The sequence below is a fragment of the Anser cygnoides genome, unplaced genomic scaffold, assembly GCF_040182565.1.
Source record: "Anser cygnoides isolate HZ-2024a breed goose unplaced genomic scaffold, Taihu_goose_T2T_genome scaffold_55_1, whole genome shotgun sequence".
Lineage (NCBI taxonomy): Eukaryota > Metazoa > Chordata > Aves > Anseriformes > Anatidae > Anser > Anser cygnoides.
The window spans coordinates 54,176-71,910 of record NW_027103077.1 but is presented as its reverse complement, the minus strand read 5'-3'; the positions used below and the strand labels follow the sequence as shown (position 1 = coordinate 71,910).

General features: G+C 44.4%; 1 protein-coding gene across 2 annotated transcripts in view; it reads right to left on the bottom strand.

Annotated features, from left to right (window-relative positions):
- LOC136789553 (zinc finger SWIM domain-containing protein 6-like) overlaps window positions 1–17,735 on the bottom strand; it is a 93,973-nt gene that overhangs the window by 44,959 nt on the left and 31,279 nt on the right. For both annotated transcript variants that reach the window (XM_066989603.1, XM_066989602.1), the window contains exon 5: window positions 4,996–5,175. In XM_066989603.1, coding sequence (XP_066845704.1) covers window positions 4,996–5,175 — 180 coding nt within the window. The remainder of the gene's footprint in view (window positions 1–4,995; window positions 5,176–17,735) is intronic.

Sequence of the window (17,735 nt, the reverse complement as noted above, 5' to 3'; positions counted from 1 at the left end):
CAGGCTCCTCAGCTAGCCATAGCCACTGCTCAAGAAACAAAAGTTCCCCTACCCCCTTGCCACGACGCAGACAGAAGGGATCTAAGAGACAGGGGGGAGTGGAAGCAAGATCCTGTTTGGCGTAGCAGGTGACCCCCCCCCCCCCTGCTGCCTACCTCACCTTCCCAGGTGCCCCTGCACAACAGGAATGAGGCTCTGGAACTGGATGGGCAAGCAAATGACAATGTGGATAAAGGTCCATCCATATTGGGGGAGTTGCCCAGGGCAAGTCAACCTATGCCCCACATCACAACAACCCCCACCAAGAAAAAAAGAAGGGTTATAGTCATAGGGGACTCCCTTCTGAAGGGAATGGAGGGCCTGATTTGTTGTTCAGACCCAACCCGTAGGGAAGTCTGCTGTCCCTGGGGCAGGGGTATGAGACGTCACTCAGACAGTCACTCGCCTGGTAATAATCCCTCTGATTATTACCCTTTATTGTTTTTTCAAGTTGGCAGTGATGAGATGGCAAAGAGAAGCCAAAGAGCAATCAAAAGGGACTTTAGGGCTTTGGGGCAACTGGTTGAAGGATCAGGTGCACAGGTAGTGTTTTCCTCCATCCTTCCAGTAGCAGGGATCAATACTGAAAGGAACAGGTGAACCCATCTGATCAATATGTGGCTCCGAGGCTTGTGCCACCAACACAGTTTTGGGTTTCTTGATCATGGGAAGGTCTACATGACACCGAGCCTACTGACTCCTGATGGGGAGCACCTTTCTCTGAGGGAGAAAAGGATTTTTGCCCAGGAGTTAGCAGGGCTGATCGACAGGGCTTTAAAACTAGATTCGAAGGGCGAAAGGGACAAAACGAGGCCCACCAGAGATAAGCTATGGGACTGGACACCAATTTTTAAGGAACTGCATGCTGGGGAGGCCCTTCAGTCTGCCCCACGAAGGGCTGAGTTGAATGAAAGACATCTCATACACACACAGCATGAGAAATAAGCATTTCAGCTCCCTGAAATGTTTGTATACTAATGCGCATAGTACGGGAAACAAACAGGAAGAACTGGAGATATGCGTGCGGTCGCAAGGCTATGATCTCATTGCAATCATGGAGACATGGCGGGATAGCTCACATGACTGGAATGCTGTCATGGAAGGCTACATGCTTTTTAGAAAAGACCAGCCAGGAAGGTGAGGTGGTGGAGTTGCTCTTTATGTGAGAGAGCAACTGGAATGTTTGGAGCTCTGCCTAGGGGTGGATGAAGAGCAAGTTGAGAGCTTATGGGTAAGGATTAAAGGGCAGGCTACCACAGCTGATGCTGTTGTGGGTGTTTGCTACAGGTCACCTGATCAGGAAGAGGAGGCAGATGAAGCCTTCTTCAGACAGCTCCAAGTAGCCTCTCAGTCACAAGCCCTGGTTCTCATGGGGGACTTCAACCACCCTGATATCTGCTGGGAAGACCACACAGCTAGGCACAAACAGTCCAGGAGGTTCCTGCAGTGTACTGATGACAACTTTTTGACACAGGTGGTCAAAGAGCCAACAAGGAAAGGTGTGTTGCTAGACCTTGTATTAACAAATGAGGAAGGATTAGTTGGAGATGTGAGGGTCAGTGGGCAGCCTTGGCCGCAATGACCATGATATGGTATAGTTCAGGATCTTGCGAGGAGGAAGCAGGGCAAAAAGTAGGATTGCGACCCTGGACTTCAGGAGAGCAAACTTTGGCCTCTTCAGGGATCTACTTGGAAGAATCCCATCGGTCAGGGTCCATGGAAGGAGGGGGGGTCCAAGACAGATGGTCAGTATTCAAGTATCACTTCCTCCAAGCTCAAGATTGGTGCGTCCCTATGAGCAAGAAGGCAAGCAAAGGGGGCAGGAGACCTGCATGGATGAGCAGGAAGCTCCTGGCAAAGCTTAGACAGAAGAAGGAAGTTTACAGCATGTGGAAAAGGGGGCAGGCCACTTGGGAGGAATATAGGGACACTGTCAGAGTATGCAGGGATGTGACAAGGAAGGCCAAGGCCCATTTGGAATTAGATCTGGCAAGGGATGTCAAGGACAACAAGAAGGGCTTCTTCAAATACATCAATAGAAAAAGGAAGACTGGGGAAAATGTCGGCCCACTGCTGAATGGGGCGGGTGCCCTGGTGACAAACAATACAGAGAAGGCAGACTTGCTGAATGCCTTTTTTGCTTCAGTCTTTACTGCTATGACCAGCCTTCACGAATCTCAGACCCTGGAGACAAGAGAGGAAGTCCGGAGAAAGGAGGACTTTCCCTTCTTCGAAGAGGATTGGGTCAGAGATCATCTAAGCACACCTGACATCCACAAATCCATGGGCCCCAATGGAATGCACCCACAGGTGCTGAGGGAGCTGGCCGATGTTATTGCTAGGCCACTCTCCATCACCTTTGAATGGTTGTGGAGAACAGGAGAGGTGCCTGAGGACTGGAAGAAAGCCAATGTCATGCCAGCCTTCAAAATGGGCAAGAAGAAGCACCCAGGCAACTACAGGCCAGTCAGCCTCACCTCCAACCCTGGAAAGGTGATCGAACAGCTCATCCTGGAGGTCATCTCCAAGCATGTGGAGGATAAGAAGGTGATCAGGAATTGTCAGCATGGATTCACCAAGGGTAAATCATGCTTAACCAATCTGCTATCCTTCTATGATGAGATGACTAGCTGGGTAGATGAGGGGAGAGCGGTGGATGTGGTCTACCTTGACTTCAGCAAGGCTTTTGACACTGTCTCCCATAACATCCTCATGGGCAAGCTCAGGAAGTGCAGGCTAGGTGAGTGGACGGTGGGGGGACTGATAATTAGCTGAATGGCAGAACTCAGAGGGTTGTGCTTAGTGATGCAGAATCTGGTTGGAGGCCTGTAGCTAGTGGTGTCCCCCAGGGGTCAGTATTGGGTCCAGTGTTGTTTAACTTATTCATCAACGACCTGGACGATGGAACAGAGTGCACCTTCAGCAAGTTTGCTGATGACACAAAGCTCGGAGAAGTGGCTGATACCCCAGAGGGCTGTGCTGCCATTCAGAGGGATCTTGACAGGCTGGAGGGTTGGGCCGAGAGGAACGTTGTGAAGTTCAACAAGGGCAAGTGCAAGGTCCTGCACCTAGGGAGGAATAACTCCAAGCACCAGTACAGGTTGGGGGGTGACCTGCCGGAGAGCAGCTCTGCAGAGAGGGACCTCGGAGTCCTGGTGGACAGCAGGCTAACCATGAGTCAGCAATATGCCCTTGAGGCCAAGTTGTCTAATGGTATCCTGGGCCGTATTTGGAAGAGTGTTGCCAGCAGGTCGAGGGAGGTGATCCTCCCCCTCTACTCAGCCCTGGTGAGGCCACACCTGGAGTACTGTGTCCAGTTCTGGGCTCCCCAGTGCAAGAGGTACATAGAACTACTGAAGCGAGTTCAGAGGATGGCTATGAAGATGATTAGAGGACTGGAACTCCTGTCATACAAGGACAGGCTGAGAGAACTGGGCCTGTTTAGCCTGGAAAAGAGAAGACTGAAGGGAGACCTCATTAATGTATATAAATATTTGAGGGGAGGGTGTCAAGAGGATGGAGCTGGTCTCTTTTCAGTTGTGCCCAGCAACAGGACGAGAGGCAACGGGCACAAACTGAAGCACAGGAGGTTCCAAATATGAGGGGGCACTTCTTTACTGTGAGGGTGACAGAGTACTGGAACAGGTTGCCCAGAGAGCTTGCGGAGTCTCTTTATCTGGAGATATTCAAAACCTGCCTGCATGCCATCCTGCGCAATGTGCTCTACGTGATCTTACTTGGCAGGGAGGTTGGACTAGATGATCTTCAGAGGTGCCTTCCAACCTCGGCCATTCTGTGATTCTGTGTGACTTTCAGTCATTCTCTTTGAAAAGTGATATTAACTTTGAGCACTTGTTTAATTTTTTGTCATAAACATCTACAAATACTGTAGATAAAACAAGGTGCACTGAGGTCATGGGAGTGGCATAACCCTTACTGGGCATCTATCCATGGCAAAACCACTCTGTCAACATGGCACTGTCTATGTATTTTGAGATATCATGTCCAAGCTGCCACTAGCCTGTCCAGGTTGGGCTGAACATCAAGAAATCCAGAAAGCAAAAACCACCTCTTTAGGGAGTTATTTGGTGAATGAACTTCTAGCCCCAGCTAGCTGTGAGATTTATAAAGGAACTCTCTAACTATTTCCTTCGGAGGTAATCTTACAAGAAAAAGGACCAATGAAAAACCCATCTAAATTCAAATCTGCCCCTCCCTCCCCAACATTTAACTTTAACTTTATCATAATTATATGAAATATGTATCAAAATACTGAGGGTTTTGAGGATTATGAAGGTTTTTGTTCAAGGGAAATGTCTTGTGTTTTCCCCAGTAGCAATCTTTGCTTAGAGAGGACTGGACAAGGCTTCTGCCAAATTTAATAATCACATTTTTTATTAGAAAGCATGATACTGAATATACAGAGACCGCCAAGAAGGCAGTGCTGCCTCTACACCCCCCCAACCTGGCAATGCAGACTGCACAACACATCCTACAAATGGCTGCTTTACTTTTTCATCCACTGAGTTTAATGCAGTTGCAACTGATCTCTCTTTAAATAGGTATCAAAGGCTTTGTAACTGGAAACAAAATAAAATATAAATCCCAACATCAGAAGGGATACAAGATTGCAGTCAAGCAAAAAAACAACAAGCTTTTACTTTGACATACTTCAAGGACATTCAGTTTACATGCAACAAGTATTCAGAAGGACCAAGTGAAAAGCTAGAAGACCTAACTAAACACAAATACTTGCTTTGAAAACATTGCAGCCCCAGCATGAAAAAACAACTTATCCTTCCTGCAAGGAAGTATTAGTGAAAATAAATTTGGCTGGTCGGTCCTTAATAAGAAAGTTACTTGTCCCAGTCCCAGGAAAGAGTGCTGAATTCTGCAAGGCTAGAGTATATAAGATAGATATTATATGTTGCAGTCAGTGCATATGTTTAGGCTTACCTTGGTTAGCATTTTCACCCTGAGGCAAAGCATTGGTTAAATTGGGCATCTCGTTTCCATGGTTTCCATCTTCCCAGGGGCAAACATCCACACTGTTCCATTTTTTCAGCTGTTTTAGCCAACTGGCCTTCTGCTCCAACTTGCAGTGAGGATTTAAAACTATGCACATCCACAGAGCACCTGATTTTAAAAAAAATCGCTAAAATATGTTTTCTATTAAAAAAGCAGCAGTCAATGACTAATTGCAAACTTCTATACTGTAATATTTTTTTTTTCTCCCCTACACCACTTACTTCCCAGCTGCACCTAGCACCAGGCAGGCTGAATTCCCAACTCAGAATGTGGCCCATCTGAAGCAGCTGAAAGAATATACCAATCCAACCTTCTAAATTAAAAGGCATTAAGTTAGTCTTTTGTACTAGAAAATCCAGAGTTCACAAAGCATGGTTCATCAGACAGGAGTATCAGTCAAAACCAAACAAGAATTCACATAAAGTTACAGAATGAAATTACCCAAGTTTTTCTTCTAATTTTTGTATCAAGAGTGAATGTTTTCTACAAACAAGAACTATGTATCTTCCAGCTTCACATTAGAGGAACCAAACAAGTACACGAGTAAAACATGTATTTTGTAAACACATACTTCCACACTCAAAACCCAGCAAAAGCACTGCTGATCATGTAATTCTTTTTACAAACACATCTGGATCTCAGGGATCCAGTAAACACTGGTTTTATGCAGTTTAATAGGGATGTTTTTTTACTGCAATTGCTTCAGTAATTTGGTTACACTTGAAAATTTTTTATACGTGTTCTCTTTATGGAGCTCTAATTTACAGAAAGCTAGTTTGCTCTGACATTTCACACATAGAATCATAGAATCATAGAATATCCCGAGTTGGAAGGGACCCATAAGGTTCATCAAGCCCAACTCCTGGCACTGCACAGGTCTGCCCAAAAGTTTAGACCATGTGACTAAGTGCACAGTCCAATCTCTTCTTAAATTCAGACAGGCTTGGTGCAGTGACTACGTCCCTGGGGAGCCTGTTCCAGTGTGCAACAACCCTCTCGGTGAAGAACCTCTTCCTGATGTCCAGCCTAAACTTCCCCTACCTCAGCTTGACACCATTCCCATGGGCCCTATCACTGGTGTTTATGGAGAATAGGTCACCTGCCTCTCCACTCCCCCTCGCGAGGAAGTTGTAGACTGCGATGAGGTTCCCCCCTCAGCCTCCTCTTCTCCAGGCTGAACAGGCCCAGTGGCCTCAGCCGCTCCTCGTATGTCTTCCCCTCTAGGCCCTTCACCATCTTTGTAGCCCTCCTCTGGACACTCTCCAATAGTTCGATGTCCTTTTTGTACTGTGGTGCCCAGAACCGCACACAGTGCTCGAGGTGAGGCTGCACCAGCGCAGAGTAGAGCGGGACAATCACTTCCCTCAACCAACTAGCGATGCCGCGCTTGATGCACCCCAGGATATGGTTGGCCCTCCTGGCTGCCAGGGCACACTGCTGGCTCATGTTCAGCTTGTTATCACCCACAACCCCCAGATCCCTCTCTGCGGGGCTGCTCTCCAGCGTCTCGTTGCCCAATCTGTACGTATAGTCAGGGTTGCCCCATCCCAGGTGCAGGACCCGGCACTTGCTTTTGTTAAACTTGATGTGGTTGGGGATCGCCCAGCTCTCCAATGTGTCCAGATCTCTCTGCAAGGCCTTTCCACCCTCATCCGAGTCCACAATACATACCATCATACCCTCATACATACCATACATACCCTCATCCGAGTCCACAACACACACCATTACTTTAGAACCTGTTCCATGACACTATATAACATGGCAGGTATAAATACATCAGGGTTTCCAGCAACAATTTTCAAATGGAAAGATTTTTCTCTAAATCAGCTGTCTCTTCATCAGCATGAACTTTGACAGAAGCAAGAAGACATCTGAAAGTGCTATTTAGCAACAGTTCATTTGCTCATTAAGACCATGCCATATACACTACAAGAGATTTAGAGAATATGCTTAAACTATGCAATCTTCATGACAGGCTGGAAAAAAAGAATAAAAATACAGCTGGTTCTTCGAGGATAATAAAATTTTCACATTCAAGTACTCTTTTGCTTACTAAGAATGCAAAATAGATACCCAGAGTACAGGCCATCACATTACATTCATTCCTAGAGTAGTTTGGCATGTTGATATGCCAAAACACAGGACCCGATGGAAAGAGATCCTGATCCTTAAGGTTGCAAATCCCCAGATATTCTGAACACTATGAAATGGGGAAGTAATAGCAAAGAAATGTGAACACCTCAAGAAAATAAGATACGGTACAGTGCAGAACACCAGAGGGAGATACTACACTAATGCAGATTATTGGTGCACATTTACAGTACAGCAAGACTTTTTTTTTTTTCTTTTTTTCTTTTTAAAGCATCTGAAACTTGTCATGGGAGTGAGTAAAGCCAATACTGTTTTTAAAAACATTTTAAAATCAAATCATATGACTTTCTATTAGAAAACCTCTTCAACAAGCTTCACTCCCCAAACAGTCAAATTACAAATGTTTCTTATTATTAAGCATCAGTGCATTCAGCACTGCTCAAGAGAGAAGGAATATATTTCTTGCAATCTGCAAAACAAAAGATGGGGGATATTGGAAAGCCTTGGAGAACAGTTAACTTGGATTTATTTACTTCTTTATTTTCAAAATCAAGTATTACTTGAAGGCATTGAGGAGACATCACACCTCTTAGCTTCTTTAAAATAAAAAAAAAATAAGCCAATTTATTACTTTTTAGCCAGATTCCCAGTGTTTTCAGACTGAAGCAAACAAAAAATAGACTACCTTAACTACATTTTGGAAGCATTTCAATCATAGGCAGAACACGCACTACTGATTACACAATGCCCCTACAAAACGAGTAGCCTTTTATTCGTCTGTGTTTCAAACACCACTAGAGGCAAAGGAATTCACTTGCCTTCTTCAGAAGCTCCACTATGCGTACAGTGCATCTAGTGGACAGGAAAGGGAAGAGATAGACAAAAGTACCAAAAACCTTTAAAAACTTATTTCATTTAAAGAGGGAAACTATGTCAATCATAGCGACATTGTTAGCAGTTCATCTCAGAAACCTAGGCAATTTTTATGCAAATGAAGCACAAGGACAAGTGTATTTATGAACCCCACACAAACCACTTCACATTTCAATAGAACCCAACTGCACCCTGCTTCCAGCGACTTCGGAGGGAGCCGTGCACGCATCTGAGCTCGCTGAGGCCCTTGTGTAGCTTTCAGGGCTGCCCCATTGCCTGCAGGATGAGGGGCGCAAGACAAATCTACTCCCCTGAGAAGAGAAGGGAACAGAAAGAGCATTGCGCTCAACTCCTGTAGCATTACAAAGGCCACCATCTGGGAGAAGGAAGCATAATGCCAATAACCCCACACTCTTCAGCCTATTTGGGTTTCTGTTTTTTCTTGTTGTTGTTTTTTTCTTTTTTTCTTCCCCCTAGTGAGTGTGCACTTTCCTGTATTCATATTTCTTTCTCCTCCTCCCCAAGCGCCTACCCTTCTCCCCTAACATCAGCTCCATTCTGGCTCCTTCCATTCAGTGGTTCCTGACTGGCTTCTAGCACCAAAAAGTCTGAGGAAAACATTCACTTCCGCCCAATTTTATTTTTATTTTTTTGACTTTGCCACATGCCAACTAGAAGGAGCCTGGAGGATATTCTTCCCATTTAACCTAATAGCTCCTATGTTGGGAAACTGCCATTCTCCTCAAAATGCACACCTGCTTGTGTAGATGTAACCAATGCTACCTGCAATATGCACAAAGGACAGGGAGATCACTCACCAGTTATTGTCACGGGCAAAACAGACTCAGCAGAGGGAGATTAATATAATTTATTACCTAACAGGCTAGATCAGTGAGAAACTAAAAGCAAACTAAAAACACCTTCCCTCCATCCACCCTCTTCTACATCCTCCCCCAAGTGGTGCAGGGGAATGGGGAACGGGGGTTGCGGTCAGCGTATAGCGCTTCGTCTCCGTCACTCCTTCATGGTCACTCTCTTCCTCTGCTCCAATGTGGGGTCCTTCCCATGGAATGCAGTCCTTCCCAAACTGATCCAACATGGGTCCCCCACAGGCAGCAGCTCCTGCCAGATCCCCTGCTCCTGCATGAGCTCTTCTCCACAGGCTACAGCTCTGGCCCAGAGTCTGCTCTTACGGGGATTCTCCTCAGGACGCAGCCTCCTTTAGGCCAGATACACCTGCTCTACCGTGGGCTCCTCCACGGGCTGCAGCTTGGAAATCTGCTCCGCTGTGGTACGCCATGGACTGCAGGGGGACAGCCTTCTCCACCATGGTCCTCTCCACAGGCCGCAGGGGACTTCTGCTCTAGCACCTGGAGCACCTCCTCCCCCTCCTTCTTCACTGACCTTGGTGTCTGCAGGGAGGTTTCTCACTCCTCACTCCTTTCTCTCCCAGCTACTGTTCTGCAGCATTTATTGCCCTTTCTTAAATATGCTCTCACAGAGGCACAAACAGTATCGCTTATTGGCTCTGCTCTGGACAGCAGTGGGTCCCTTTTCAAGCTGGCTGGAACTGGCCCTTATCTGACATGGGACAGCTTGTGGACTCTTCTCACAGAGGCCACCCCTGCAGCCCCCTGCTACCAAAGCCTTGCCACATAAACCCAATACACCCAGCAGATAAATGGAAGATAAGTCATGCTGCGACTGCAATTTGATATTAATTTCACAAGGGACTGTTAGAACTGTCATATTGTGGGGAGAAATTGCCTATTTTGGTTCCATAACAATCCTCTTGGAAAGACAGCTTTGCCAAAACAGACCTTTGGTTCAATCAGCCCTCTTTTTGGAAATGTGCAGTTGTCATTCATCTCTAGTGTGCTTTATATCACCAAAACAAACAAACAAACAAACAAAAAAAAACAGGTTACGTTACTGCTTTACACAATGCATGCCTTCCTTTACATATAGGCGTACATCAATACATTTGAATTTCTCAGTAGACATCCATACTTCTGAATTCATTGGGGACAAAGGGACAGCATACCTTTACGCTGACCTTTAAAAATGCAAACTGAAAAACACTAAGAGGTATCCAGTCACTATAAATGGTGTTGTAATAATTACACATCCTGTGTATGAATGTATTCATGAAGCTAAATGAAGTGAGAGGAATGTATACATACTCTCCTTAGAGATTAAGCATTGCTCAGTTTTCAGAAATCCCATTGTATTTTACTCTTATCCTAGTAAGAGGAGGGTGGTGTAAACAATATGATTGAATATCCAGAGTGACTTGATTCTGGGTGGCTGATTTCATTCCTCCCAATCTGCTTTTCATAAAAATATCATGTTTCCTTGTCAGGGATGCTATGTAACTAAGCTTGGGTCAGTGTTTCCTCATTTTCAGTGCCATGCAACCAGTAGTTGAAACTTGGACTTTGCCTTGGAATTTTACATTTAATATACTTAAGATCAATATGTTCATTTGCAAAATTAAAAGGAACAGATGCACATCTACTTTGAAATTTCTTTGCTCTTTCCGTTAATGCATATCTGTTTCTTTAAAAGTAACCCCCCGAGCTACCAGTTTAGCTGTATTTTATTGTTTCAAAGAAAATGGAACCAGGTAATCAAGATCATTCCCTTTGTGCAACAGACAACTCAGCTTCAGCACTTGCAGCACACTTGCCACTGTGTCCCATTTGAGCATCATCAATTCAGTTACAAAAACATCATTTTCCAGCACTGGGAGTGACAGAATAGAAACAATAATAGGAGAAAGAACCTATGAGCCCTTTAAAATAGAAGGGTCAGCAAAGGATTTTAAAGTGGTTTACATACTGATTTTAAACACATATGCACTTTCACTGGGACAGCCATTTGGAAACCTCAAAGAAGGCAGTGTATATTATGTATTGCATCTTAACAAGAAGGAAAAGTGCCTTCAGAATGACTGGCAAAGCCACCTCCCTCTTCCAGGCACAGAGAGCTCTCGATTAGAACAAAGCATAATCAGGAGTCACACTGGAGAATGCTCCAATTAAATAGTTGCTTTTATGGAACAGTGAAGAAAGGCAAAGCACTTCAGTACTGCTCTCTCGATAAGAACCCCAAGGAAAAGTATTCGCAGTATTCAGTTGGATCCAAGTAGCAGTATTCATAAAAACAATTCCTTAATGCACTCTGGTTTCTCTATACAGCCTTCAGAAAAAAAAAGAAAAAAAAGAAAAAAAAAGAAAAAAAAAGAAAAAAAGAGAAAAAAAGGGGCTTGCTATGGGTGCTGTGTTTCTTGGAGAACAATGTTTCATTTTGTTCTAATTCATTATATTACTGAATTAAACTTTGATGTATTGGTCTCAACAAGTGCTTCATGCTGACTGTATTGTGTATCATAGTATAATCACTCCCCATGCATTTCATACTGTAATGGGTAAAGCCTTGTTTGTTCATTAAATGTTGCTGATAGGGGGGTTTCAACGGTTGACTGCTTATACCCCCAATATCCTGTTGAAGGAAAAAAACAAGTATGGGAACTTCCTGTTAAGTTAACAATTGCAATAGAAACCAGCTCCAAATAAGGGCAAAATGGCATTCCTCCTTGTATGGGAACACAGATACCGCAGCAAAGTCATGACCCCAACGCAGAGGAAGACGACGATCTTCATCCCCATGACCACCAGAGGACTGATGAAGACCCCCTAGCAACAGGCCTCGCAGTCGTAGAAGACACCAGGAGGTGCTACTAAACTCGGAACTACTAGGCTATAAATCAAGACTCTGGCGGGCTTAGGTGTGCGCCATTGGCGGAGCAGGAGACTCCCCGGCCGCCCAGCGCTGTTTTACTTATCGCTGCTTGCTGAATTGCTCAAATAAATAGAAATTCGATCTACCTTACCCACGATGTGTCGGGAATGATTTCTACCAAAACTAATTTATAACAATACTAGCTGGCTGATTAATGTAATAGATTACCTGCAGCACTGATGGCAAAAGGGAATCGTTGCCCTTCTGCACACTGAACTCCAAATGTGCATCAGAAGTAGTATAGGTGTAACACTGGGACCAAAAAAAACCCATCTAGTTCCTTAAGTCTTCCTTTCTCTCGCTGCATAGCTCTGCTCCAAGGGTTAAAGTCACACGTATTCAGCTGAAACAGGTATTTACATTTTGAGATTTTATTTTAAGTTGTCATCAACTACATACTCTGATCTGTGTCAAGTAATGAAAACTCCTGCTCTGGGCTTCCTATGTTTCAACTTCTAGCATAATGGAAATAGGAACTAACCAAGCACGTCTGTCATTTTGCATGAGCCCTTTTTTCTGGTCTATGCTTTTTTTAGTTTGCTTTACAAATTGCCATAACAGACACCCTGCCATTTGACAAAAGGGTTTCAAAAAGAAATTTGCTTGACACTGCAGTCTTCCTAAGACAGCACTTAAGTATCTGTCACATGTCCATTAAATGCCCTTCTATACACTTCTAGTACCCTATATCCATATCTGATCACCATTCAAGGTATGAGCTATTAGTCCACAAATGCAGGGGAAAGTAAAAAGCACCTGCAAATTAACCTCATTGATTAATTTCCCTAACATTTACAAAACAATGAATCCATTTGCTCACAAACAATCAATTAAAGATAAAAGCGTTGCTAATACTAGCACAAATAGTACAAAAACGCTCTTTTATGAACATCTTATGTTTCTTCGCATTTTTTTTAGCAGTTACCAATATTTACAGCTAGGTGGTGAACACAAAGTATACTCTTGCCCACAGAAGAGATTAGCTATTTTACCAATTATTTTAACTGGCAATTCACTCTCAGCAGTCACAATCTACTTACAGAGGCTTTGACAATTTTCAGAACAAAAGCTGGTGTGTCTACTAACTATAAATGCACTACCCTACCTCTACTTAAATTGATGAATGAATTCCTCTCACATTTAATTTTCCAAGGAAGATGTAAAATTGTAAAGTTTGAGAAGAACAAAACAAGATATTCATTAAAAAAGGGAGGGAAATACCTCTCACTCTTCAAAAAAGTGGAGCAGATACAAATACTCCATTGCATAGTGGGAGCAGCCAGAAAAAAATATTTTACAGAATCACAGAATCATCTAGGTTGGAAGAGACCTCCAAGATCACCCAGTCCAACCTCTGACCTAACACTAACAAGTCCTCCACTAAACCATATCACTAAGCTCTACATCTAAACATTTTTAAAGACCTCCGGGGACGGTGACTCAACCACTTCCCTGGGCAGCCCATTCCAATGCCTAACAACCCTTTCGGTAAAGAAGTTCTTCCTAATATTCAACCTAAACCTCCCCTGGCACAACTTTAGCCCCTCGTCCTATCAACAGGCACGTGGGAGAATAGACCAATCCCCACCTCGCTACAGCCTCCTTTAAGGTACCTATAGAGAGCGATAAGGTCGCCCCTGAGCCTCCTCTTCTCCAGGCTGAACAACCCCAGCTCCCTCAGCCGCTCCTCAGAAGACTTGTTCTCCAGACCCCTCACCAGTTTCGTTGCCCTTCTCTGGACTCTCTCGAGCACCTCGATGTCCTTCTTGTAGCAAGGGGTCCAAAACTGAACACAGTACTCGAGGTGCGGCCTCACCAGAGCCGAGTACAGGGAGACAATCACTTCCCTAGTCCTGCTGGACACACTGTTTCTGATACAAGCCAGGATGCTGTTGGCCTTCTTGGCCACCTGAGCACACTGCTGGCTCATATTCAGCCAACTATCAACCAGTACTCCCAGGTCCTTCTCTGCCAGGCAGCTTTCTAACCACTCATCTCCCAGCCTGTAGCTCTGCTTGGGGTTGTTACGCCCCAAGTGCAGGACCCGGCACTTGGCCTTGTTGAACTTCATACAGTTGGCCTCAGCCCATCGGTCCAGCCTATCCAGATCCTCCTGCAGAGCCTTCCTACCCTCGAGCAGATCGACACACGCACCTAACTTGGTGTCATCTGCAAACTTACTGAGGGTGCACTGGATCCCCTCATCCAGATCATTGATAAAGATATTAAAGAGAACTGGCCCCAGTACTGAGCCCTGGGGGACTCCACTAGTGACCGGCCTCCAACTGGATTTGACTCCATTCACCACGACTCTTTGGGCCCGGCCACCCAGCCAGTTTTTAACCCAACGAAGCGTACGCCAGTCCAAGCCACGAGCAGCCAGTTTCTTGAGGAGAATGCTGTGGGGAACGGTGTCAAAAGCCTTACTGAAATCAAGGTAAACCACATCCACAGCCTTTCCCTCATCCACTAAGCGTGTCACTTTGTCATAGAAGGAGATCGGGTTTGTCAAGCAGGACCTGCCTTTCATAAAGCCATGATGACTGGGCCTGATCACCTGGTTGCCCTGTAAGTGCCGCGTGATGACACTCAAGATAATCTGCTCCATGAGCTTCCCTGGCACTGACGTCAAACTAACAGGCCTATAGTTCTCCGGGTCTACCCTCCGACCCTCCTTGTAGATGGGCGTCACATTTGCTAGCCGCCAGTTGACTGGGACCTCCCCTGATAGCCAGGACTGGTGATAAATGATGGAAAGAGGCTTGGTCAGCTCCTCTGCCAGTTCTCTCAGTACCCTCGGGTGGATCCCATCCGGCCCCATCGACTTGCATACATCTAAGTGCATTACGACAGATGCCAGTAGTCTACTGTTGGTAATGAAGGAGGAAGGAAATCACCCTCAGAAAAGACGGACAGAATTCATCTCTACAGAATTTCTTTAAGTTATCATCCATAACTCAGGCCTTAGAGCAGCAAAACTATCTTGCGATGCTAATTCGGAAGTATTGTTAATTTAGTGCCTCCAGTAGCAAATACACTGATATATATTAACAGCTTATTCTGTGAAAGAGCAGATGCAACCTTAAGTGCATGAACTGCAGGTATACATTTTGTAACTGTATGGCAACCACACCACAGCAGCTAAGACTGAACAAACCAACAGTAAGAAAAGGATTACCAATTAAGCAAGGACAGCCTATTGAATATGATACAGTTGTAGAGAGAAATATCTAAGCTATCACTCCACCTAGAAAGCTCATGATGGAGCAGCATGGGTGATTCTACAGCTTTCACTTCAAGCCCAAAATGTAATATGTGCAATTAATTCATATAAACTAAGAAACTTTAAGGTAACTATTTTCTGAAGGTGTGGGGCATTAATACTCTCTTCAACATTAGGACAGAACATGATTCAATTAGAATTTCAGATACACGAAGTAATCATGTAAATATGGCTATGTGCCTGGCACTCAAATCTGAAAATTACAGCTTTGCCATACCATTTCAGAAATAGCATAAAATATGGGGAAAAGAGCATATTTCTGCTGTAAAGGTGATCCTAAAAGGGATTGCACAAACTATGCAGCTCCAGAGAAATGGTGTTAGAGCACAAAAACTGTAATGAATGCTTAACTTTAGTGATTGTTTTTCATGGCAGCCCTGAAGTAGTCACCAAATCTGGCATCAGGAAGAATTTCTCTAGGAGCATATTGGCAACAACCCTAGCTGCTTCTGTCCTTTTCTCCCCTCCCTTAAGTACTAAGCAGAGATAATCTGTTAAGAACAGCTGGCATGTCCCATTCATACAAGTTTGTCTCTCTAATTGCAAAGGGAAGGAACGCCTGAGATAGAAATATAGACAGAGAACAGCTTCATTTAGTTAAGGTTAAAAGAATAAAACTTGGTATTTTCTAGAGATTAATATAAACTTGTATCAGAAAAAAAGTCAGTGGTTTTTGAATCAAAGAAGCATTATTTAAAACTTAATCATTGGTTTGCTCATGGCAAAAATGTAATTAATACTCTCAATCTATAATGATTCCTTGCCTAAATTCAACATTTAGAATTTTTAGATTTTTTTTTAATGCATTAAAGTGTAGAGTACCCAGCTAGATGTACAGAATGCCTTTCAAGCTCTCAGTTTTGTGAAACAGAAGAACCAAGAGAGATCAGGATCAGCAGGACAAAAGCCCAGAACACATTTGCCAGTTATCCATGGCCCTGCCTTACAAACAGCTCTCTGGATACACCCTCTTCCCCATGACACAGCCATCATATTTTTTTTCCATAAAAAGATAATCCTTGACTCAAAAACAAACAAACAAACAACGAAACAAAACCAGCTTCCCTCCCCCTTAAACTGTTCTTAAATAGTAAAATGGAGGAAATCTGCTAGAAATGTTTGTTTTGAAACATGCATATTACATGAGGTTTCTTCACAGCAAAGGCAGGCAAGAAGATATAAAGATACTTATAACAGGGAACTTCTGCTGAGTCTCTGGGAGAAAAAGAGAGTTTATGTCCGGTGGAAGAAGGGACAGGCAACTCGGGGAGAGTACAAGGAAGTTGCTAGCATAGGCAGAGAAAAAATCAGGAAGGCTAAGGCCCAGCACAAGCTCAACCTGGCCACTATAGTTAAAGATAACAAAAATATATTTTTAAGTATATTAACGGTAAGAGGATGGTCAAGGAGAATCTCCATCCTTTCCTGGACGCAGGGGGGAACATGACTACTGAGGATAAGGAAAAGCATGAGGTTCTTAATGCCTTCTTTACATCTGTCTTTAACAGTCAGACCACTTATCCTCAGGGTACTCAGCCTCCCAAACTGGAAGTCTGGGACAGGAAGCAGAAGAAATCCCCCACGATTCAGGTGGAAACAGTTAGAGACCTGCTACTCCACCTGGACTGTCACAAGTCCATGGGGCCAGATGGGATTCACCTGAGGGTGCTGAGGGCATTGGCGGATATGATTGCCGATCCTCTTTCCATTATCTGTCAGTGGTCATGGTCATCCGAAGTGGTCCCGGGTGACTGGAGACTTGATAATGTGACGCCCAACTATCAGAAGGGTCATAAGGAGGACCTGGGGAACTACAGGCTTCTCAGCCTGACCTCTGTGCCAGGAAAGGTGATGGAACAAATCATCTTCAGTGCAATCACACAGCATGTGCAAGACAACCAGGGGATCAGGCCCAGTCATCATGGGTTCATGAAAGGCAAGTCCTGCCTGACCAACCTCATCTCCTTCTATGACCAGGTAACCCGCCTGGTGGATGAGGGAAAGGCCGTTGACATAGTCTACCTGGACTTCAGCAAGGCCTTTGACACGGTCTCCCACAGTATTCTCCTGGAGAAGCTGGCAGCCCATGGCTTGGACAGGTACACTCTTTGCTGGGTTAAAAACTAGCTGGACGGCCGAGCCAAGAGAGTGGTGGTGAATGGAGTGAAATCCAGCTGGCGACTGGTCGTGAGTGGTGATCCCCAGGGGTTGGTGTTGGGGCCCATCCTCTTTAATATATTTCATCATGATCCTTGTGCTGGGGCACAAAGCCAAATTTTCCCTTTTGATTAAAGAAATATTTTTACTTTTGTAGGCCACAAGCAACTTTTACTTAATTTTGATGTATGAATATTAAAGAATTACTGCTGTAGTAAGATTGCATGGACCATGTTGTTCCCTCTAAACTACAAAGGTTAACTGACCTTTCCTTGAAATCAGAGATCTCAGTTCAACAGGCATCAGCAGATATTTATTGTGTATTTCCATATTCCTCCATTTTGTCAATGCAAATTAATTAAAAGGCAAACCAAGGGGCTTCAGATAATTAATCATTCCAGTAGACTAAAGTCTTCAACCATGGTTGCTGAGAGTTAAACACCTAAAGATCAGCATG